Source organism: Chenopodium quinoa, unplaced genomic scaffold (assembly GCF_001683475.1).
Source record: "Chenopodium quinoa cultivar QQ74 unplaced genomic scaffold, ASM168347v1, whole genome shotgun sequence".
Lineage (NCBI taxonomy): Eukaryota > Viridiplantae > Streptophyta > Magnoliopsida > Caryophyllales > Amaranthaceae > Chenopodium > Chenopodium quinoa.
In genome coordinates, this window is record NW_018742359.1 from 2,499,684 (window position 1) to 2,524,500 (window position 24,817).

At 36.6% G+C, this 24,817-nt stretch overlaps 1 protein-coding gene across 1 annotated transcript; it reads right to left on the minus strand.

Moving 5' to 3' along the window:
• Nucleotides 1–4,898: 4,898 nt before the first annotated feature.
• LOC110696055 (proteasome subunit alpha type-2-A) lies at nt 4,899–24,712 on the minus strand. Its single transcript, XM_021873328.1, has 11 exons — nt 24,501–24,712; nt 24,262–24,338; nt 23,042–23,106; nt 22,680–22,726; nt 21,794–21,869; nt 21,100–21,167; nt 17,525–17,594; nt 16,687–16,772; nt 14,925–14,987; nt 6,922–6,987; nt 4,899–5,257 (listed from the first exon to the last, which is right to left on the minus strand). The coding sequence occupies exons 1-11, from the start codon at nt 24,539–24,541 to the stop codon at nt 5,209–5,211; spliced, it is 708 nt and encodes a 235-aa protein (XP_021729020.1). The 5' UTR covers nt 24,542–24,712; the 3' UTR covers nt 4,899–5,208.
• Nucleotides 24,713–24,817: the final 105 nt, after the last annotated feature.

Here is a 24,817-nt window from a genome sequence, read left to right on the forward strand (position 1 = left end):
AATATTAAGTGTTAAGACAAGCCAAAGCATGCTTAATCACTTTTTGATTTTGGGATCTTGGAATCGTTTTATTCCCGCCTAAAAGGGGCTAATATTAATGCGTGGATAAAACGCTCAATAAGATTGAAATTTTTGCATTTATGCTTTAAATTTCGAACTTATTGGTTTTATGAATGGTTTTTCATTTCAAATTCTTTCAATTGTAGAAACATGTCTGAAAATAACTCAAACAACTAATTTTCATTACGCTCAATTCTCGACAAGGAGAAGTTGAGTGGGCCAAATTTTCTTGATTGGCAAAAGAACTTGCGTATTGTTCTCATGCAAGAGCAAAAGGAATACGTCCTTGAGGAGGAAATGCCCGATGCTCCAAATGAGATTGTCACTCAGGCTGCCCTTAATCGATGGCAAACTGTCAATCGAGATGTCAAGTGCATCATGTTGGCTACTATGTCTCCGGACCTCCAAAAGACTTTCTTTCAAAAGGAGACGGCTTTTGAGATCATTTTTGAACTTCAAAACATGTTCCAAGAGCAGGCACGAACTGAAAGGTTCGAAACCCACAAGCAGATCCGTGAGAGCAAGCTCAAGAAAGGAGAGCCAGTCAGCCCACATGTACTTAAAATGATAGTATTATTTGAGAACAAGGAAAGGCTTGACGCTGGGTATTCAACCGAGATGGCAATTGACATCATTCTCCATTCGCTGCACAAAGGCTATGATCAGTTCGAGATGAACTATAATATGCACAGCATGGAGAAAACCCTTACCGAGCTTCATGGGATGTTGAGGCAAGGCGAGCAAACGCTCAAGGATGAGGGGAAGCTGACATGCTCATGATAAAAAAGGGAAGACATTCAAGCGCTTGGGCAAGAAGAGAAGCTTTAAAGGGAATAAGAAGAAGATTTTTCTGCCTAAGTCAAGTACTTCTAAGAGCAGCAAGGACAAGAAGGTAGCCTCTTCTAAATCCGATTTCGAATGTTTCTATTACAAGAAGAAAGGACATTGGAAGCAGGATTGCCTCAAATTCAAGGAAGATAAGAAGAACGGCACATTGCTTCTGTATCAGGTATTTTTGTTATAGACTTAAACTTCGCTAGCCAAATATCATGGGTATTAGATACCGGATGTGGCTCACACCTTTGTTCCAATGCTCAGGGACTAAGGATAAGTAAGAGGCTAGAGAAGGGAGAGGTCGAGCTTCGAGTCGGCAATGAAGGTAGGATGTCTGCCGTATCCGTTGGAGCTCTCAGTTTGTCTTTGCCCTCTGGGCTTGTTTTAGAACTTGACAATTGTTATCATGTTCCAAGAGTTACCAAAAATATTATTTCAATATCGGCATTGGACGCCAAAGGATTTGAATTTCGGATAAAAGACAATAGTTGTTCGTTTTATTTTGATAATGTTTTATATGGTAAGGCATATTTAGAAAATGGTCTTTATGTGCTTTCTCTAGACAAACAAGTTTATAATGTTAATGATACCACCAAAAGAGCTAAGACCATTGAGCTGAATCAGACCATTGGCCACATTAACATCAAACGCATCAAGTAACTTCTTTATGAAGGTATTCTTGACTCATTCGACTTAGAGTCGTTTGAAAACTATGAAGGATGTCTATTAGGCAAGATGATAAAGCAACCATTCTCCAAGTTAGGAGAAAGGGCTAGTGACTTATTAGGTCTTATACATACGGAAGGCAAGGTTATCGATATTTCATCACCTTCACAGACGACTATAGTACATAAGGTTATGTCTACCTTATGTCGAACAATCTTAATCTTTTGAGAAATTCAAAGAGTTTCAGAGTGAAGTGGAAAATCAACTTGGCAAGAAAATCAAAGCACTTCGATCGGATCGAGGTAGTGAGTATTTAAGCCACGAATTCGACGATCTTCTGAAAGAAAATGGCATTCTATCAGAATTAACACCTCTTGGAACTCCACAATGGAATGGAGTGTCCAAAAGGAGGAATCGTACCTTGTTAGACGTGGTCTGATCAATGATGGGTCTTAGTGAACTTCCTATCTCTTTCTAGGGACACGCACTTATAACCGCGACACTAACACTGAACCGAGATCCGTCGAAAGCTGTCGAAAAGACTCCATATGAATTATGGACGAACAAACCTCCATGGTTGTCTTTTCTTAAGATTTGGGGTTGCGAAACATATGTCAAGAGATTAATTTCTGACAAACTTCACCCAAAATCAGACAAGTGTTTCTTTGTGGGATACCTAAAAGAAACCAAAGGGTATTACTTCTACAACAAATCCAAGAACAAAGTGTTTGTTGCTCGTGATGGTATCTTTTTGGAGAAGGAACAACTTTCCAAAATGACAAGTGGGAGGAAAATCGAACTCAATGAAGTTCGAGAGGACGAGCAATAAAGTCAACCTGACAAAACTGACAATCAAAGTGCTTTAGAAGCAGCTGTTTACATTGGTCAGAGTCAAACCGACAATGTGCAAAGTCGAACCGACAATGCAAATGCTCAACCTATTACCCTGCGTAGGTCGCAACGGCCAAGATCTCAACCAGACATATACCTCAGTGTTATCTTAACCGAAGATCAAGACATCCTAATAGTGGATGGAGATGAGCCAACGACATACAAACAAGCGATGACGAGCCCCGACTCTGTAAAATGGCAAAAGGCTATGAAATCCGAGATGGACTCCATATTTGAAAATCAAGTCTGGGACTTGGTTGATTTGCCCGAAGGTTACACACCTATCGGTTGCAAATGGATTTTCAAGTTGAAAACCGACAAAGATGGAAATGTATCTATATATAAAGCTAGATTGGTGGGAAAAGGTTACAGGAAAATTCACTGCGTTGATTATGATGAAACCTTTTTGCTAGTCGCCATGTTTAAGTTCGTCTGGATTATCCTAGCGATTGTTGCATATTATGATTATGAAATATGGCAAATGGATATCAAATCCGCCTTCCTTAATTGGATTTTGGAAGAAACTGTGTATATGACACAGCCAGAAGGTTTTGTTGATCCAAGCAATGCTGAGAAGGAATTCAAGCTTAAGAATTCCATTTATGGACTAAAGCAGGCAAGTAGAAGTTGGAATCTGTGATTCGATGAAGCCATTGGTGAGTTTGGTTTTATCAAGAATCCAGATGAATCTTGTGTTTACAAGAAGGTCAGTGGGAGTGACATGTCATTCCTCATCTTATATGTCGATGACATATTGCTCATTGGAAACAGCATTCTAATGTTGGAGTCTGTAAAGACTTGGCTTGGGAAATGCTTTTCAATGAAGGACTTGGAGAGGCTCAGTACATATTAGGCATTAAGATCTATCGGGATAGATCTAAAAGGATGATTGGATTGAGCCAAAGTACTTATATTGATAAGGTACTGGCACAATTCAACATGGAAGAGGCCAAAGGAAGGCACCTACCCATGTCACATGGCATAACTCTCAGCAAAAAGCAGTATCCGCAGACACCTGATGAGCGGGAGAGGATGAATCAGATTCCTTATGCTTCACTTGTTGGATCAATCATGTATGCCATGATATGTAATAGGCCGAATGTATCGTATGCCTTGAGTGCTACGAGCCGATACCAATCAGACCCAAGAAAGGCACATTGGACTGCGACCAAGAATATCCTAAAGTACCTGAAAAGGAACAAGGACAGATTTCTGGTCTATGGTGGTAGTAATGATTTGGTTGTTGAAGGTTATACCGACGCGGGCTTCCAGACTGATAGAGACGACTCCAAGTCGCATTCAGGGTACATATTCTTCCTAAATGGAGGAGCGTTTAGTTGGAAGAGTGCTAAGCAAAGCACCACTACAGATTCTACAACTGAAGCCGAGTACTTGGCCACTTCAGAAGCAGCTAAGGAGGCAGTTTGGATTCGTAAGTTCATTGGTGAACTTGATGTTGTACCCTCAATCAAGGGTCCAATAGACCTCTATTGTGAAAACAATGAAGCTATTACTCGGGCTAGGGAGCCAAGGGAACATCAGAAGGTCAAACATGTCAAGAGGCAATTTCACATGATAAGGGAATGAAAGTCCGATGGTGAAATCAGAATTTTTAAGATTGGAATGAACGACAATGTAGCCAATCCACTCACTAAACCTCTGCCTCAAGTGAAGCACAACAAGCACGTTGAGACAATGGGAATCTGGCACGTTGGAGATTGGCTTTGATTTTCTTGTTATGTGTTTTAATTAAATTTGAGATTTGAATGTAAAACACTATGTTGAACCATTCGGTTTTGGAGCAATTAAATTTTCAGTAAATTTATTATTACTCCATTTCTATTTAATTGTGGTTTATAATTAAATAATGAGTCAACTCGATTTCTGAGAATATTCAAAACAGGGTATCAGGACCATGTCTTGGATAAAGAAACACCTGCTAAGTGAATATTGAATATTTCAATCGAAAATTATCCCTAATCAAGGTAATTTAAATGATGGACGATTAATAACCACTTGAGATTAGTGTGTAGTATGATTTATAGCACCGTTTCTTGTGCTACAAGGACATGATTATCATAAATCATTTGAATAAGTATTGGTTTAGAACTATACCGGATCGACCTATGAGAGTACTTTAAGAGATTTAAAATCGTCATAAGTATATTTCTCATTATAGCTATCAGAACCTTTTTCCTCGACCATGAGTATTGTTTATAAACTATTCCCCCATTATAATTTTTATTAATTTTCCAACAAACCCCATTTACATAATATTTTAACAAATTCTACTCAACCACATAAAACTCCATTGCCGGTCAACATGTTGCAATTTAAAAAAAAAAAAAAAAAAAACAGTATAATAGTAGTATATGTCAAGTTTCATGTTTGACTACTATCAGTTATCTTGGAACAAAGGGTGTCAATTAAGGAAGATAATGGGAACATGAAAGATAAAACTCAGTAGAAACACTATGGCACAAGTAATACTACCAAGTATCAAATTGGCAACAAGAATCTTCAGATATTTTAATACAATCTGTCAACGATAAAAACTACAATTAAAGTAGCATGATAGCATCGAACCCTCGATGTTTGCAAACACTGCATAATCATTTTCTAAGACCTCAAAGTTCACAGTTAAACATGGGCCAGTAAATCAGCATTGAACTATATCAAACAGTTCAATGCAAAGACAAGGACACAATGCAGAGTTAAATCAAGATCTATAGTTCACCATCCACTTGAAAACGTTGCTCATTCAACCTCACCCAAGTAGTCATCAATTTCGGCAGGAGTTAGTACCCTGCAAGTTGAATTTACACATTTGTCAATAAACTTAAAAAACTTTAAATAGGCATGCATACCATTCAATCACACAGAAAGCTGGATGACGACTCCAAGATATGTAGCAGAGCAAATAGTTCAGGATAACACTCATCAAAATTATTACTTGTACATCTGAAACCCAAGAAAAATATAGGATACAGCTACTAAAGTAACATCTGCTCAATGAATAGTATATCCAAACTAAACAAGTCATGGAACAAGGAATGGGATTCCCTTAGTTCAAACACGAGCACCTATAGTACACAAAATAGATATTTGAGACATCATTCCAATTGCAAAATTCCATAAGCAAGCAGACTAGAGTCCCTAGGTGAATATCATACTCTGTAACCTTACCTCCCTGCTCATCAATAGGCAGCCTCATGTACCCATACCTTAATTACACTAATTTACTTTATTGTAACCACAAAATAATGGGGTCGGCCACATGAACCAAGTTTTTATTTCATGTACTCGTCAGCCATGATCCTCTCCTTCCGTTCCTTTCTATCTAATGGTATATGCTCCTCAAACTCAACTTCTTCAAGTCCTTAACTCTTACATCCAAAGTCGTCTTTGGTCTGTCCCTCTTCTGAGACCCCCTTGATACTAACAATCTACTTTCATTACTGGTGCATCTTCCGATCTTCACCTAACATTCCCAAACCAACGCAACCAGTTCTCCCTTATTTTATCCACAATGTCCGCAGCTCTAACTTTCCTCCTAACATTTTCATTTCTAAATCTTTCTTTTTAACGTGTTCACAGTTCCCACACATCCGTCTAACCATACGCATCTCTGCTCCTCCCATCTTCCTAATGTAAATGATCCTGAATGCCCAACATTGACCCATATAACAACGCTGGTTTGATGGCTGTCGGATAATTTTCCCTTTTAACTTCAAAGGTATGCTACTTCACTTGCACAGAGAAATCTTATGTGAACTATAAGTGCCAGAGAAGGAATCAAGAACACTCACTGTTTGCACCAAAAAAAAAAAAAAAAAAAAAAAAAAAAAAAAAGGATGTCAATGCAAGACTTAAAACTTTCAATAGCTGGAATGACTGAAACAGTCAGGGTGTGCAGTTTTTGTTTGGTTCTTTGGTAGCCCATGTAACAAATTACTCGGGAGAAATGAGGCCACACTAGAATCAACATGAGATAGAGGGGGATCCAGGCAGGTAACATAAATGGCAAGCAAGCAAGACAGGAGGATAGTTACATCCTGAAGAGAAGGACGATAACACTGGTTGGCAGGCTGCTGTAGGGTAGGATGAAGTGATGAACAATGCAACACCTGCATTTCCTACAATCCAGTATCTTGATGTAATTCCTCAACAGATGTATTAGCAAAATTCATAACATAACACAATTTACAAAAACTAAACACATGTATTTTTTTAAATTGTAAGCTATGAATCATTGCCAATTAAACACCAAAAGTAACTCTGATCATAATTAACAAAGTTTATTTGAACCATAGTGCCATACATGACTGGATAGTGGCATGACTGGTATCTAGCTTTGCCTCACAATAAAATATAAGCTCTCCAGAAGATGTTAACAGTAATACAAATTTCCACAATGCAGATAATACTTAAAGGACTTGTACGGCAAGAATAATTAAAAAGAATGCGCACCTGAACTTTTTGTCAGAGCCAATAATCCCAATCTCAATATTCTTCCCTGAAATTTGGCCTTCAAAACTGTATGAAGCACAAATAGTATTAATGAGATGACAAACTATTGCAATAGTTGCATCTTAGAGGAAAACAATAAGACTACATAAACCTATTTCAACTACACATGCAATTAGAGGACTCCTATTGGTCATATTGTGTTATCTTGTCCATTACAAAGACAGGGAACAGAAAAGTAAAACTATTGAGCACCTAGAACAGAAAATTTTATTTTATTGTAGCTAAATCATCCTTCTCTTTGAATTCTTTCATGCATCATTCATCATTACAGCATGTCCTTTTCATTATGCATCCATTCACAACAAACGACCAAACAAGCACTTAAAATCATCACTTGTATTTTAGGCTTGAGGTAAGGAGAGGCACTAGCTTGTTCACATCAGGAATACATGAGTGCAGCAAACTTCATGGAGTATAAGGAGGCCCACACATCAGGCTGCCTCCACCAGAGTGCAAGCCACTGCGCAACATGCGTCACTTTGATAACATAAACCAGACGTGGATTCATGAGGAGAGGAATTGTAAGCGTTAAAAGCAAAAATTCATCAACTTAACTTTAAACCCTTCTTTGATTCTATTACAATTAATTGCATAAGAATCCTTCAGTTAGAATTTTAAACCCTAAATCAAAGCTTATTGCTTATGAAACCCTAATTCACAAATTGCCTATAAGGCCAAAACCAAAACTTCTGCATCGCTGTATTGGAAACAGAGAGTGCCGATCAGATTTGGTGACATCATCCCTTGATGGTAGCCATCACTGGCGACCTCTAGGATAGTGGAACAGTTAGCTTTGGGGGTTCACTGGGGTTATTGACCTTTGTAGTATCCTCTGAAGTATTATTATAAAGAATTTTTGTAAAAATAGTTGTTGAAAGTTGGCTATGTTATGCAAACTAACCAGCTTTGGACAAAACAGCCAAGAGTCAGAAAAAAGGCTGCTGAAAAGCCAATACCAAATATATATATGGCTCTTTAATCACATAAACAAATAAAAGCTAGCATATTGCAGACCAACCCAAACCAAAACAGTGGGCTTATGAGTTGTATTGGGCCTGCTTGCCCAAAAAGCCAATTTTCCTTACAAGGGAAGACACAATTATGGGAATATGGACTTATTGACTTAAGAACCAATTTCCCTTCTCCAACACTCATAGACCAATCTGTCCTTCACCATTTTCCAACTCCATCACTCCACTTTTTATACCGCCCAACTCTTTAACCCTTAAAAGCCAGTCTTGTACTTCGTCAATTTTTAGAGATCATTGCAGCCCATTCTCAGTCACAGTTACCGAGGCTGAAAATTGTTGCCAAGGTCGAGCTTCGAGTTCCGATTATAATCCACCTTGAGAACAAGGTGAAAGTTTGGGCGGCGGGTAATGCAAGGAATTAATATTTGGGGAAGGGCATGTTAGTCATAGTCTATTAGTAGTGACTTGGGGAATAAGTTAGAGGATTGTTATGAGAGTTTTTCTATGAATAGGCCTCATTAAGAGGAATAAAGACATGAAAAGAATTAATTGGGAAGTTTGTTTTGGGAGAGCACCTTCCTCTTGAAAGAAGGCACTGCATTGTTGAACATTCTGTTTGATAAATCACTATCCCCCTTGGCCACCATTTTCTCTCTTCAATTAGCTTGTTTACTTACTGTTTTCATACTAATTCGTAGCATTCAATAGACTTCAGCAACTTAGTTCAATTGAGGAGTATATTGATGACTTTGAGAATTTGAGATCTGTCATGTTGATGAATAATCATGTCTTACCTGATGCATACATATTAGAGAGCTTTATAGGGGGGACTTATTTGTTAAAGCTTTCAAACCTTCTACCATTGCTCAGGCAGTAGAATATGCTAGATTACAGGAAGAATCATTGAATTCTGTTAATCTGAGCTATAAACCTACCAAGTTCACTGTCCAGTACCTTACCATCTTTGTTACCTACCTCAAATTAAACCAGCCTCTTCTTTGTAACAGACCCCACACAACTCTAAAAATTACAGACACATACCAGCTGATGTTAGGCAAGAAAAGATTGCCAAAGGTCTTTGCTATAACTGTGATCAGCCTTACTCTAGGGAACATAAGTGTCAATTCAAGAAACCCCAATTTTTCAGAGTTGAGATTCCCGGTGAGTGGGATACAGAAGAAGAAGAATTGGAGTCTGAACCTAAAGTAGAATCAGATCCCCAAATTTCTGTAAATGCCTTAGCTGGGAATCAATCCTTCCAGACTATGAGAGTGAAGGGGGTGGTGAATGGCAAGGATTTTCATATTGATTCTGGCAGTACTCCTAATTTTGTTGATGTCAATATTGCAAACAAATTAGGGTGTAAGTTGGATCAGATTCCTTTTCAAGCTGTTTCAGTAGTCAATGGGAATTATATTCCTTGCCAATACATGTGTAAGGGGTTCACTTGGGAGATGCAGGGCCATAAGTTTGATGCTGATGTTTTGTTGATTCCATTGGGAAGCTGTGACATGGTGTTGGGTATTCATTGAGGTTGTTGGGTCCTATATGTTGGGATTTTCAGCAATTGAGAATGGAATTTTACTTGAGAAATGAAAAGTTTGTTCGGAAGGGTATTCCTTCTAAGAAGCTGTCAGTTGTTATAGGGTAACCCTGGTGATAAGATTTTTGAGTCAGCAGTACAATTATGCCTTATGCAAGTGATGGAGGCTAGTTGTATTCTACAGCAGGACAACTCTAATCTGTCTTAGTTTTCAGAATTTGCTGAACTTAAACAGCAGTTTAGCATGGTGTTTGAAGAACCTACTGAATTACCACTTGAGAGGGGAGTGTTTGATCACTCTATACCCCTAGTTCCTGGTAACACTCCTGTAAATATCAGACCATATAGATACCCATTGAAGCAAAGAGACATTATTGAGCAATTGGTGTAGGAGATGTTGGATAGAGGAATTATACAGAACAGTTCTAGCCCTTTTGCTTCACCTGTGGTTCTAGTAGGGAAGAAAGATGGCACTTGGAGGCTGTGTGTGGATTACAGGGAGTTGAATAATAGAACTGTTAAGTTGGACTTGAGAGCTGGATACCATCAGATGAGAGTGAATGCTAGTGATGTGTTCAAGACAGCATTCAAGACTCATACAGGACACTATGAGTTCTTAGTCATGCCTTTTGGGTTGACTAATACTCCTACATCCTTCCAAGCTGGATGAATCATGTGCTTAGGCCACTTCTGAGGAAGTGTGTACTAGTCTTCTTTGATGACATTCTTGTTTACAGCAAAAATCTAAAAGATCATTGGCAACATTTGGGTGAGGTGTTTGCTTTGATGAAAAACAGCTGTATGTTTGTAAAGGAAAGCAAATGCATTTTTGCTGCAAATAGGGTGGAGTACTTGGGCCACTATATTACTGAGAATGGGATAGAGACTGATCCCAGCCAATAGGTTGCTGCAGTAAGTAGTTGGCTGTTCCAGCCAATGTCAAAGAGCTTAGAAGCTTCCTAGGGTTAACAGGTTACTATAGGAAGTTTGTGAAGGGATATGCTGTGTTAAGTAAGCCTTTGACATTAGAAGCCTCACGAAGAATGGTTATAGTTGGAATGAGGAAGCACAGCAAGCTTTTGAGTTCCTCAAGTCTGCCTTGGTTTTAGCACCAGTATTAGCAATACCAGATTTCAATAAGCAATTTGTCTTAGAAACTGATGCTTTAAAGACTGGTATTGGGGTTGTCTTAATGCAGGAAGGACACCCTTTGGCTTATATCAACAGAGCATAGGGACCTAAGTGGCAAAAGCTTTCTATATATGACAAGGAATTGTTAGCCATAGTTTTTGCTGTACAAAAATGGGAGCAATATTTGGTGGGAGGACATTTCATCATCAAGACACACCAGAAAAATCTCAAATGGTTGCTACAGCAGAAAATTTCAACTCCTTTCCAACCATTCTGGTTATCAAAGTTGATGGGCTTTGATTATGAAATACAGTATAAATGTGGCTGCAGATGGTTCTTTGTATGGCAGTGACACAATCTAGGTTCCTTAATTGCTTCTAGTTATTGCTATCATACAGACATTACAGGCTGGAAATCTAGTTTCAGGTTTTCAGTGGGATGGCACTCTTTTAAGAAGGAAAGGCAAGATAGTAGTGGGACCTGATGAGCAATTAAGGCATAAAATTTTGTCTTGGCACCATGAATCTCCTGAGAGTGGTCATGGTGGGAGGGAATTGACACTGAGAAGGGTCAAAAGATTGTTTTACTGGAGAGGAATTACCAGGGATGTAAGCCTATTTGTGAGGAAATGCACTGTGTGTCAAGCTGCTAAATACGACACTTCTGCCTATCCCGGTCTCTTAATATGACAGCCACTACCTATCCCTGAAGATGTTTGGCTAGATATCTCCATGGATTTCATTACTAGACTTCCTCCTAAGTGTGCTGGGAAGGAGGTTATATTTGTGGTTGTTGACAGATTGAGCAAATATGCTCCTTAGTTTTAAAAAGCGCGCCTAGCCAAGGCTCACAAAAGCGCATACCAGAGGCGCAGGGTCCTACAAAAAGCGTGCGCCTTAGTGCGCCTATACCAAGGCGCAAGGCGCAGCGCCTACAACGCCTTTTGTTCAGAGAGAAAGAGAATCTCTAAGTTGAATTTATAGAAGAAACCATAAAAAAACTCCAAATTAAATCTCACCCAGACTTAATTCACAATTTCGAGCAAAAGCCCTAAATCAATTGAATCAATTAACTTTAATTTAACGCCCAAATTGAAAACCCTAAATTTAAGAAACTCTATTTCACGATTTGTTAAGCAATTGGAAAAATAAATCATTGCCTCTGCGACAGAGGTTGCCAGCGAGCCTTCTCCGATGGTTCCCGGCGACGGTGGTCGTCTCTCCAGTGGTTCTTCGAGGTAAGTTGGTCGAATCTGTTTTTTTCCTCCCGTCAATTTTTCTTCTTTCACTTTTCAATTTCTACCTTTTCTATTATACATATATATATATATATATATATATATATATATATAATCTGGATTCAATGCTCTTCACGTGGCTTTCCTAGTTTCCTCCTTTCTTTTGGATTTTAGCAGCCTACTCATCCCGTAGTAATAACGTGCTTCACCAACTTTTTTTTCCCAAACTTTTTTTAATGGAGATTAATATAAATAAAAAAATAAAAAAAAAAAAAAAAACAAAAGTGCACCTCATATACAAAAGCCTTGCGCCTAGGCTCCAAGGACCTTTAGCGCCTCGGTGCGCCTCGTGCCTTTTAAAACTAAGATATGCTCATTTCATGGCATTGTCTCACCCTTTTACAGCATTACAAGTGGCTCAATGTTACTTGGTAAATGTTTTCAAGTTACATGGGTGGCCTAGGTCTATGGTCAGTGACAGGGACTCTGTGTTCTTGAGTCAGTTTTGGAAAGGCTTGTTCTCTTTACATGGCACTGAACTATTACTGTCTTCTGCCTATCACCACAGATGGCCAAACTGAGGTGGTTAACAGGTGTCTTGAAGCTTACTTAAGGTGCATGACAGGAGATCAACCACAAGAATGGCATATATGGTTGTCTCTAGCTGAGTGGTGGTATAACACCCATTTCATACTATTATCTAGTTAACTCCTTATAAAGTAGTGTGCAATCAACCTCCACCTTTGCATCTACCATATTTGGCTGGTGAAGTAAGGAATGATGAGCTTGACAGAAGCTTACAGAGAAGAGAATGAATGATTGCAGATTTGAAGTTTCATTTGGAGAGAGCTCAGAATAGGATGAAAGCTCAGGCGGCTGGCAAGCATAGATCTGAGAGGTCCTTTCAAGTTGGTGATTGGGTCTGGTTGAAAGTACAATCCTACAGGCAACACTCAGTTCAAAGGAGTAACCAGAAGCTATCTTATCAGTTCTATGGACCATTTCAGGTAGCTGCTGTGATTGGGAAGGTGGCATACAAGCTTAAATTGCCAGCAGAAGCCAAGATACATGATGTATTCCATGTTTCTCAGCTGAAAATTTTCGAGGAAAACTGCCTTTAGTCTCTCATATCCCTCCTGTGTTTCAAGGGTTTGAGATTGGTTCTGACAGAATTAAGCCAGCTGCTATTCTGGACAGGAAGATGGTGAAGTTTCAGACTGGAGCTCAGGTGCAATATTTGGTTCAATGGGAGGGCTTTCCAGCTTTTGAAGCAACTTGGGAACCTGCTGAACACTTTGAGCAGAGTTTTACAGATTTTGTTATCCCTTTGACTTGAGGACAAGTCTATTAAAGGGGGGAAGCTATGATGTGGGAAGATTAGCTAATTAGTTTGTTAAGCTGTTTTTGGCAGGATTTTTAGTTGTAATTAGATGCTTGAGCTGAAATTGAGTTAGTTAGTAAGTGGATTGCTGATGTGTAATCCCACTAACCACCTTTATAAGTCATGTAATAATTGTGAGTTAGTTATGCCATTACTAACAAACTCTTCTTCTTCTTAATTTCTCTGTTTCTTTCTCTCTCTTCTTTCTCTCTCCAAACCCAGATTTCCGCCATTAGAGGAGCTTCAAGCTTCCTCCCCATAATAACAGAGCTCTTGAGGGGAATAGAGCAAAGATAACAAAACTCGGGGAATACTACGGGGTCGTTTAGTTCAACTAAGGGAAAAGGGAAAAGGGAATGAGCTAAAGAAAGGGAAACAAGGTGAATGGAAACAAAAAAAACCTTAGATTTCAGAAGTTTGTTTTAAACAATCATATCCCTTCATTTCAACCCCACCACTACCCAAAATCAAAAAACCACCATACAACCACCCACTGCCCATTACTTCTTGCACGTTGGCAACCCTCCCTCCCCTGCTGCCGCCGACGTCCCTCTCCCCTAATTCCACCATAGTCCCTCCTGCCTCCTCTTTCTCTCTCTTTTTTTTTTTAAAAAAAAAAATATTATAGTCTACCACCATCAAAATGGTAAATTAAAGGTTTTAAAGGTCCAAGTCGAAAATGAAATTCCATTTGTGGAACTTTCATATTCGAATTGACCACATAAAACCTTAACTTGATGATACAAAAGGTTTTTTTTTTATCAATTATATTGAATTTTTTTTTTTTTTTTTGGTTTATTTACGAGTGGTTTCCAGCGGTTTGAGAGTGATCTCGTGGTTTGTTGAGTGGTTTCTGGTGGGTTGGGATTGGCTAGGTTGTTTTTGACGGGCTGAAGATGGTTTCATTATTGGTTGAGTAGTTTCCGGCAGGTTGGAAGTGGTTATCAGCGGGTTGGAGCAGTGATTTGAGGGGTCAGTGGGGGGCGGTGTTACTATGAGTGATGGGATTGGTAGTCGTCGTGAGTGAGGTACTATTGATGGTGGTAGCAACTTTGGTGTTAATGGCTTGGGGAATGGGATTTCAAATACCTTGGGAGGGGGGGGATGAAAGTAGGAGAGTTTGAGTTTGAGATAGATGGAGGGAGGGGGGGTAAAGGTTTTAAAAATTACATTACAAACACTAACAAAGGGAAACAACCCTCTTAATTCTCTTTCCCTTTCCTGAATGCCCGCACCAAATTCCCCCTGAGTTCCTAGGCCTAAGAAAAAGCATCTTGTCTATGTATTGACATTAGGTGGATTATCTAGTCACTAATTAATTTTTAGGAGACAAATAAGTAATCAAAATTAAAAAGCAATATAAAACCAATGAGACAACGCGAATACTATGCCAAACAATGGTGGTAAATTAATTTGAAAGTTGTTTGGACAGCCAAGCCTCAAGAAATGCATTCAGCATGTTAATCTATCCCCATTACTGAGGTACATAAATAGCATAATATATTAATTGATCAACGGTTTTTTTTACTTTCTTTTTCCTTTTCTATTTATTGAGTGGAGGGGATGAGGATTAATCTGCTATCAGCATTATCAAACAGCCAAAAGATCTGATGATCATCTAACAAACATGAAATCGCACATATAGACAGCATGGAGGTTCAAGGTCTCAACAGTTCTTACCCTTCCTTAAGCGTCAATATAGCTGTATGGACAGCATCATCAAGTTCCATATCATCAGTATATCTGCATCCAATAAGGAATTCTTCGTTGATAACTTTTTCAGTACATAAAATCTATTTTTCATTTGCCACAATTGAAACAACAATTGATAACAAGAGTGAACGCAATGCACAATGGAAAGGAAAACTGAAAATCTGACCAGATACACCAGCTTGATTTGAAAGGGACAAAGTATAATTCTTTCATGTTTTTTCAGAGTAATTAGTAAGAAACAACTTTAACATATGGTGCTAAGCAATATCTTTTAGTTAGTGAAGACTCCACATTGAAGTTTCAGTCCAAGACTAACTTATAGGACCAATTTATCCCCATCATTACCTCCAATTGGCTTATTTTTTCACAAAATATCAGCCTAAAAATGTTTAGGCAATAAAGAAATTTAAGAAGTTTTGTACGTGTTTACCTACCAAAAGACCGGAGATGAAAAGAAAAAGGTCAAATATTTAAAACTACAACAGGAAATCAATAAGGATAGTTCATCATTGCAAAAGCTCATCAACAAGAGGAATTATTATCATATCACGCCTTTTCTTGAATAAAAATGTCAAAATGTTGTCTTCAAAAGTCTTGCTTTGTTATAAAAAAATAAATAAATAAATAATTAAAAAAAAAAAAGGTTATCATCTATAATGAAATACTCTTAACAGTTGACCAATGAATAAATAAAATTAACTCAGTAATACAAAGTAATAAACAATAAAAGGGGTATCTCAATGTAACGCTACGGTCACTACCTCTATTTTCTTTAGTTGTAACACTTTGAACTTTTGCACCATTCACATACATCATTTTGACTACTTTGGTTATTTAAAAGTGAGGGTAAACAAACCATGCGGGGGTCTAATCAATTTCATCTCAATATCGATTTTCAACATATAAACTGTTTATAGTTTTTACTTACATATAATAACAGACATAATTGGTCAAAGTTGAACATTGGCAAGATTGAAGTCAAAGTCTGCATTGAGAGAGAGGGGGAGAGAGAGAGAGAGAGAGAGAGAGAGAGAGAGTTGTGAATCTGCCACTAACGGCCTTAAAGCATGAAGAATTTTATATAAGATTTTGGCCAACATTTAAGAATTACACAGATTTAGAAAGTTAGAACTCATTATAAACCCTACATCACTCATATTGTGGTGACATACTGATAAACACTTCAAGATCTTACGACGCGAACTCGTCTTAATGATGTAACCACAGGATAAACTTTGATTTCTTATATATACCGCTCACATTCCTAGCTAAGTTTAGAAAAATTCATATTGATTTCTATAGCACGAACCAAAACCTGCCCACAATAGACCAAATAGAGCAAAAGAAAATCAACTTGGAACTGAATCAATTATATGTTATCTACTAGTACAATTTTATCCTTCCACATCTATCTGCCATTTCCTTTTTATAAACATGACAAACCTTCATGCGTAGTCTAATTGCTCACTGTCAAAACTGTAAATTTGTCAATTCATTGAGAAATGTGGTTCTACAAATAGGGAGAAACATTAAAGGGAGATATTGTGTAGGGTTAAAACTGAGAATGCTAGAAAAATGTACAAGTCAAAGTGATTCCTAGCAAATGTAATACTTGCAAATAACGTCTCATCACCCGTTAATATAATTCTGTATTTCTTAACAATGGACATGATGGAGACATTCAGAACAACGCAGCGATGATTTTTAACGATAACCAGTAACTCATTACCTCTTTTCAAGAAAAGTCTTTGCATTGGAGACATTCTTTCCCATAGCTGAAGCCTTCCATGAGAAATAAGAACCAGAGGGATCCACCTAAACAAATATTGAATACTTTCAAGATCTGTGGAAGAATGTCAAGAACCTAACGAGCATTTATCACTCAAGCCTAATTAACGTAGGGAAAGTAACAATTGAAATTAATCAATAAATTATACGCTGAAGCCGTTTTCTTATTAGAAACAAGTTTGCCAAACTAGACCAAGAAAAAAGGTTTTTTTTTTTTTTAATAGACTTGTAAATAGAATGAAGTAAATTACATAGAGACTTGCCGATCATATATTTTTAGTCCATAAGCAAAACAAACATTAGATCTGTGAAGCTTTCTCTACATTATAAGGTGCCTTAAACCCTTTATATATACTATTAATATTTTGCAGCCAGAAGCCAATAGATACAGACTTTCAGCTGATATTCAAATTTTAGAATATAAAATTTAAAACAAATTTCAGCTCTGTAAAGAAGTCTCTACATTATAAGGTACCTTAAACTCTTTCATAATACTATTGTTACGTAGATTGTCTTAAATAGATAATATATGCTTTCTAAAAATTCTTTCAGCCAGAACAAACATTCCTTCAATTAATTTAAAGCAAGCTTTGCATTAGAAGAAAAAATGAAAAGATTGCTAAGAATATATGATTAAAGTACAAACTTTTAAGAGGGTTGCACCTTCTTCCAAGATCACTCCACATAAAAAGCTACACAACACACTGATAATCTATAGACAGGTACATACAAAATTTAACAGGAATCATAGCCATCACTTCAGTTCACTAATTAAGTACCTGGTACAATTGTGGACCACTTTCATCAAATCCGGCAATCAGAAGAGAAACTCCAAAGGGTCTAACACCACTGCATTCATTAAAAAAAAATACAGGAAAATTAAGCATTAATGGACCAAAAGAACTAAAGAAAGCAGCAAACAGAAGCAATCTAAAACAAACAATAAGTTCCATAATTTAATCTAAACCTTTTTCAAAAGATGAGAAGGAAAAGCAGACCCATCTGTTTCTTTAGTGCATTGATACTAACATGGTTTCATACTATGGCTGTGGGTATAGAACTTGCATTAATCTAAAACAAACAATAAGTTCCATAATTTAATCTAAACCTGTTTCAAAAGATGAGAAGGAAAATCAGACCCATCTGTTTCTTTAGTGCATTGATACTAACATGGTTTCATACTATGACTGTGGGTATAGAACTTGCATTTTTTTTTTTTTTCTTTTTTGGTTGGGGGAGGAGGGTATACAACTTACACAAAACAGTTGATGAAACTACATTGCATCATTCCATGGACAAAAAAAAATATGACATGAAATTTGGAGTAGTAGAACTATAAAGTTAAGACCTTTCATAGTAAATAGCAGCTGGAGGAAGTCAATTGAAAACATTGTGTGTTGTTAAATAAATAATATTTAAAACTCATTTGCAATATAAAACTTATTTGAAAGGTGTTGCCACATGTTTATTTACCTGGCCAAACCAATCCACATCCAATAACCCTATCCAAATTACCAACAAAACTCAATTGTACACGAAATCAAAAGTGAGCCAGCCCAAATATATATATTGACATGACTAATGTTTCTGGTCACAAAATAATACCACTCAAGATTCCTATGGTGACCCGCAAGATTTTCTGTGACAACATGTCGGCCCTTAAACCAATTAAATTATCAAGATTCCTATGGTGACCTCAACTATTCACATCATCAAAGTGACCCTACCCAAATTCAAATATTAGTGAAATGACTAACGTTTCCTGTCACAAAAAAATACCACTCAAAATTCCTATGATGACTTGCAAGATTTTCTGCGACATGTCCCTCAAACCAATTAAACTACTATGACTCCTAAGATAACCTGCAAGATCTGCTGTGACTACATGTCGCACCTCAAACAAATTAAAGTATTTCAACCTAACAACTCAGTCTTACAGCACCAGCCCGAAATCATCAATACCACCTCAACCCACAAGACCAAAAGGACTCAAAAATACATATTGATTGTCGGATCATGTAACAAAAACTCCTGATAAAACAACTTCCTAATATACACCAGAACAGCCTGCTCACATTGTCAACCACTGACAGATAGTCAGCCTGAATTAATCAGTACCCCAGCAGTAGTAACCAAAAAAAAAGTGATTCCAAGGGTGTCCAAGTATTTGAGAATCAACAATAGTAGATGCCATTAACTCAGAGTTAGCTTCTTTGGATGGAAATGAAACCTGCTTTTTTTGGTTAAAAAATGAAACCTGGGTTGGAACTGATTTACATAAAGAAGAAAGAATACTCCATATGGTGGCATTGAGACTTAAGAGGTACAGTTCGTACAAAGCAAGGCAAGCAATCCTAGATTGTAGACAAAGCTATGGACTACGGGGTTGATTTAAAAACTTCTAAAATCATTGACCAATATGTTCAGTAAAATCATCAGTTTTTGTTGCTAATATGAAGACACAGTGCAGAACAATGTCAATTCTATACTCCTTCCATCCCCAAGTAAAAAGTCTAGTTTTCCTTTTCCACATATTTTTAAGAAGGTGAATCAATATGTAAGATAATGGAGTTTGGCTGATTAAAGGTGAATAAAGTAAACAAGATAGTGGGATTTGGTTCATCAAAAGTGAGTTAAAAAAATAAGATAGTGAGATTTGGTTGATTAACTGTAAATTAACAAACATATAAGGTGGGACATTTATTTAGGGACAAAGTTTTGGTCTTTTTTTTTTTTTTTTTTTGGAGTCATTTGGCACCTCGATGTCGACTCATCACATTCTGGGGTTGAAGAAGGTCGCAAGGGTTTGGTACTTCGCTGATTAAAAAAATGAGACTTTTAATTGGGGACTAAGGGAGAATTTGTGGGTTTTTTTTTTGGCGGTGAGACTTCATGACAGTCGATTATTTTGTTAATCTTTTTCCTTTTCAGACGATTCCATATGGCGATTCATGTTATCCGGCCCCAAATCATTTTGGGTCTAAGGCTTTGTTGTTGTTATTGTTGTTGGAGATTTCATGACAATGTATATTTGAAGCTGCCATGAGGGGATAGTGGAATACTGACTCAAGGCAGAGGGTTTGTACAGGAAAGAGGAAACACTACCCTACTTCAGAAGAAAGTGTCTCAGCTTAGGCCCTGCTTTTTGCTGAACAGAATTTTTTATTGGCGATAAAAAAAAAACTGAATTATTACTGATTGAAACTTATTTTATCTGATTGAAACTTATTATAACTAATTACAATTTAATTTTACTGACTAGTGATATTTGTTGCATTAGGTAACTCATTATTACCAATTAAAAACTTTAAACCAACTTTTACTTATCAGAACAGTTTCTTTTGCTGATAAACATATTAAATATACTGAATTTTATTTTTACAGTGAAAAGAACAAGGCCTTAATAAAGCCTTTCATAGTCTCAACTCTCAAGCAATTACCAAGGCAGTATTTGGCAAATAAGACTCCTCAATCAAAAAACATGGGGATTAGATCACTACCCTCCTAGTTTATATCAATGCTTATCACTAGTAACAATGGACAAGAAATTAAAAATTTAAAAACAACACTTTCATGAACCTTTCATATCAAGTACACGGGGCATCTTGGTTATTTCCTGATTCTAGAAATAACTAGAACAAGGCAAGGAATATTTGTTTATAAAAGACAATACACCCAAGACTTGCTAGCATGTCACAACTCACAACTACCAACTTTAAATTTAGTAAGTCTGTTTCATGACCATTCTCTCATCAATCTAGTAAAACATTAATCACATCCTATACCCCACCTACATTATAACCTTAATGCCATTCTTTTTCAATGTAGTAGTAAAGCACCAATTCTATACCAGTACACCCCTCCAATATTCTACCCTTGCTGTACTGCTATAAAAATCCAAGCTGCTATTGGAATTGCAGCAAACCCAGTGAGGATTGGAAGAAAACAGGACCAGTGAAATTAGAACTATAGGAAGAAACTCAAGCAGTATGAACCGTATGATGAACTTTTTGTTGTGTTATTGGCAGAATGGGTCTGCTTTAATTCTCTTCCTTGCCCTAATTAAAGCCAATTTCCAACTTCCTCTTATAGCATGCTAACACAGTCACAGTTGTCAAATTTTAATACCTGGGGCAGTTAATGGCAGTATTTACTAACATTAGTTTCTCTGGTACATAATTGGCCACATACTTCCCCACAAGAGAATTTACCATGCTACTAACTAATATATAATCATCTAATCGAATATCATATAATGAATTGGAATCATAAAATTTCCAATTAATTAGAGTAAACAACCTTACTTTCTGATAATTTATACAAACAACAAAATAGCTCGAAAACTCTATCTTACCCAGATTGTGTAAATTCTTGCATGACAGCAGCAGTTTCCCTAACAAGCTGTGTAACAGGGATCGGTTCCTACCACACAATTTGCAAATAGTTAGTGCTACTTGAACATATATGAGAATAGGTAGAAGGAATTGAGAACAAAATTGCCCAATGACAGCAAAAACAATAACCCAAGATGTTTAGTGAAGAATGGAAGGATATAATTGAGCAAAGAGGTTTTCTAACACAAATAATAGAGCATTTCAGTAACAATGTTTAAATACACATGCAAATTAAAAAGAATAATTTACTTTTTTATTGAGCCTAAAAAGAATAAATTACTTTAAAGTGCAATTTTTTATTCATGATTACAGATAAATTTATTGAGGAGAAGAAAAGGAACTTGTTAAGCATTCAATAGATAGATAAATAATAAAAGTGACAGTATAAGACAACAAAAAATCCTGACCACATACAAAAGCAGGGAAGTTACAAAATAAAGAGATACACAAAGCATTAAGAAACCCTTCTTAAATGTAAACAAGAATCATATAACAGAAAAAGTGAGTATTAGCACAATAATTATACTATAAAAAAAATTGAAAAAAAAACCCCACAATATTATCATAAACGAAGGACTGCAATACGACAACTACAAAACCAAGAATCTGAATATCCATAACCAAAAGAGAGCAACAAATAATTTTAAAAGGTACCTTGTATAGTTTATAATATTGTTCTGCCTGCTTTCTGCTTTTACGGACTAAAACACGAGAATCGGGACCCATGCCACTATATATACAAAGATAAAAAGAAATAATCAATAACAGAAGAAAAGAAGACATGAATGAAGATCAAGCATTGGAGGGTTGAAATGGAAGCCCCCATTTTTTAACTTCAACAAGTTGGAAAGGTATGACAAAAACCATGACTGTACAAATCTTTTAGGGGTCGTTTGGTTGGATCATTTGTAATGGATTGGAATGGAGTTAGAATCCATTCCATCTACTTTTTTGTTTGGTTGAGATTTTTAGTAATGGAATCTCATACCCAAGGGGTTCTAATTCCCCCTCATACCCATGGAATCTCATACCCACCCCTCCCCCTAAGATTCACAATCCACTCTATTAATGAAGGATAGAATCCATTCCAACTATAAAACCAAACAACTTTGGACTAGTATGGATTTTAGAATCCATACCTCTCAAGTATGAGATTACATACCAATCCATTTCAACTTAATGAACCAAACACCCCCTTAGAAATTTGGACTCGCACTAAAGATTCGATTCTTAGTCAAATACTTCAATAGGGCAAGACATTATTATGGCAAATGATGGCAAATGCAAATTGCACTACAATCCCTTATTGTGGTAGTGCAAACATGCAGCAATGATTCAATTTTTAGTTGAATACTTTGATAGGGCATTGACATTATTGTGGCAAATGCAAACTGCACTACAATTTGTAATTGTGCTAGTCTATTGCAGCAAGTGGTCCTAAGATATTAGAATGTTTAATCTAATAATGCAGTAAATCACACAGACCTAACTACCAAAAACATGAATTAGGAGCAGGGAAATATGAGTAGATGATGCGAACCTGTAGACAACTCCAATATTAGGCGTCAAAAGTTGAATCTTTTGAACCTGAAGTCAGTGAAAAAATGTTGATAAATAATGAGTTGCATAAAACATAGTGATTTGGGTGGATGAGAAGATTATATGAAGTACTAAGCAAAAGAAAAAAAATAAAATAAAAATAAAAAAATAACATAAAATAAAATATGAGTGCATCACTTTATACAATCAAACTCCTAAACAGTTTGTTGAATAGAAATTGATCCTCACGGATCACCTGAATAACTTTCATGCTGGTTCAAACTTCAAAAATCTACTTACTCTATATAATATTAGATAACAACTTTAAAATTATAACACTCTGATGCATTTACAACCACTTACAGATGCTTCATCCACCAGGATTGAAGGAAGTTTCTTTTCGGTTGCAATAACAACACCATTAGCAGCTGCAACCACCCAAAAAGACGGTATATTTTTCATTAGTATATTTCAAAGTTCTAACAAACGAAAAAATTAAGCTTGAGTCAATAAGGCATGGAAAGGGTAAACCAATACATTAGAGTATCTGAGCATGTCCCAAATAGTCATCAAGTCAACACAGATATAACCTGTTTGCTATATATTCAGGTCCAAAAATTATATAAAGCTAAGAATTTAGCCTTGAAATTGAATACAAAAACAAATGGAAAAGAAACTAAAATTTTAGGGTACTGTTGGCTATCACATGAGGTTAAACTAGTTTAACAATTTCATGAGTCTCTCTCTAAACAAAGCTACCTAGCAAAAGAGTATCAATCAGGGCAACCTCACCTGTTGTGAAGCTTTACAATTGAGTTCAGCTCATAATTACAAACGCAGCCTATTACAATACATATTAAAAAATAGAACATCTATTAATAGTAATTTAAGGACTATAGAGCAGAATGACCCTAATTTTTAAAGTTCCACTTCCACACCCCCCTCCCCCTACGAGACACACAAATACACATAACTCTAAAACAATCTCGAAGAAGGAACTTGCAAGAATTAAACCCTTGTCTTCAAGCAAAAAGGAAGAAAGTATTACCGAATGGAGAAACTGTTATTTTCAAGGGACAGAGATAATAATATCGGCACAAATGAGAACTCAATTTTTTAGCATTGCCAACATTCCCAGCTATATAAAGAATTTTGCACCTCCATAATTATGAAAGTGCACAATAAAGCATGATTCACGAGAAGTCACCCATCTAAGAGCTTCAAGGGGGTTGCAACTTAGTAGTTTCAACATTAAACAAAGCTACTAATCAGCTCGGTATATGAAACTCGTCCTCAAAAAAGTATCAGACATCATTTTCATCGACGAAAGTGATAAACTTTTCGAAACCGCCAACGATATACTATACAAGTATTTGAAACGACATGCTAATCATTCTTCAAAAATCTTACCCCCCATTTCCACCCCACCCTAAGAAAAATTCTATTGCAGAACTTGAGCAACCCATTGAAAAGCAACATTACAAATAAATATTAAATGGAAAAATAAAAATGAAAACAATCAAAAATCACAAAATACTGAAAACCCAACAAAATCAATCATAAATCAGTGAATTGGAGTTTACCTTTAATGCCAAGAGAAGTCTGCCCAGAACCAACAGCAGTTAAAGCGTGTTCGATCTGTACCAGCTTACCAGAAGGGCTGTTTCAAAACACCATTTCAGGATCCAAACATCAATTGAAAGATTAAATACCAAAAAAAAACCCAGTTGGAACTATTGTTGATAGATTATAGTATGAAAATTTAGGTTAATTTATTGACAATTTGGAGGATGAAATAGCAGAAAAAGTAGTGCAAGAGTACCTGAAAGTGGTGAGAGAAAATGAGTATTGGCTGTCTCCCATGGCGGCTTACGATGATGCAGAGCAGAGTAGAGAGGAGATAGAGAGACGAGAGGAGAGATGCTGAGGTTTCGCTTTTACGAAAGAGGAGTGACTCCTTCAGCAAGCAAGATCACAAGATTTATAGCGGAAATGAAAACTAATAATTCTATTTTTGTCATTTCATAACCTATTTCAGACTATCGCCTTCTGATCAGTTTTTTTTATTAATATAAAAAACAAATAAAGACAAAAAAAAAAAAAAAAAAAAAAAAAACCTAATCCCTCTTTCCCCTACCT

Coding starts and splice junctions, on each gene's coding strand:
- LOC110696055 (XM_021873328.1), bottom strand. CDS start 24,541: ATGGGAGACAGCCAATACTCATTTTCTCTCACCACTTTCAG. Junction 21,168..21,793: donor AATATTATAAACTATACAAG/GTACCTTTTAAA, acceptor ATTGTGTGGTAG/GAACCGATCCCTGTTACACA. Junction 5,258..6,921: donor GGCTCTGACAAAAAGTTCAG/GTGCGCATTCTT, acceptor TTCAACTTGCAG/GGTACTAACTCCTGCCGAAA.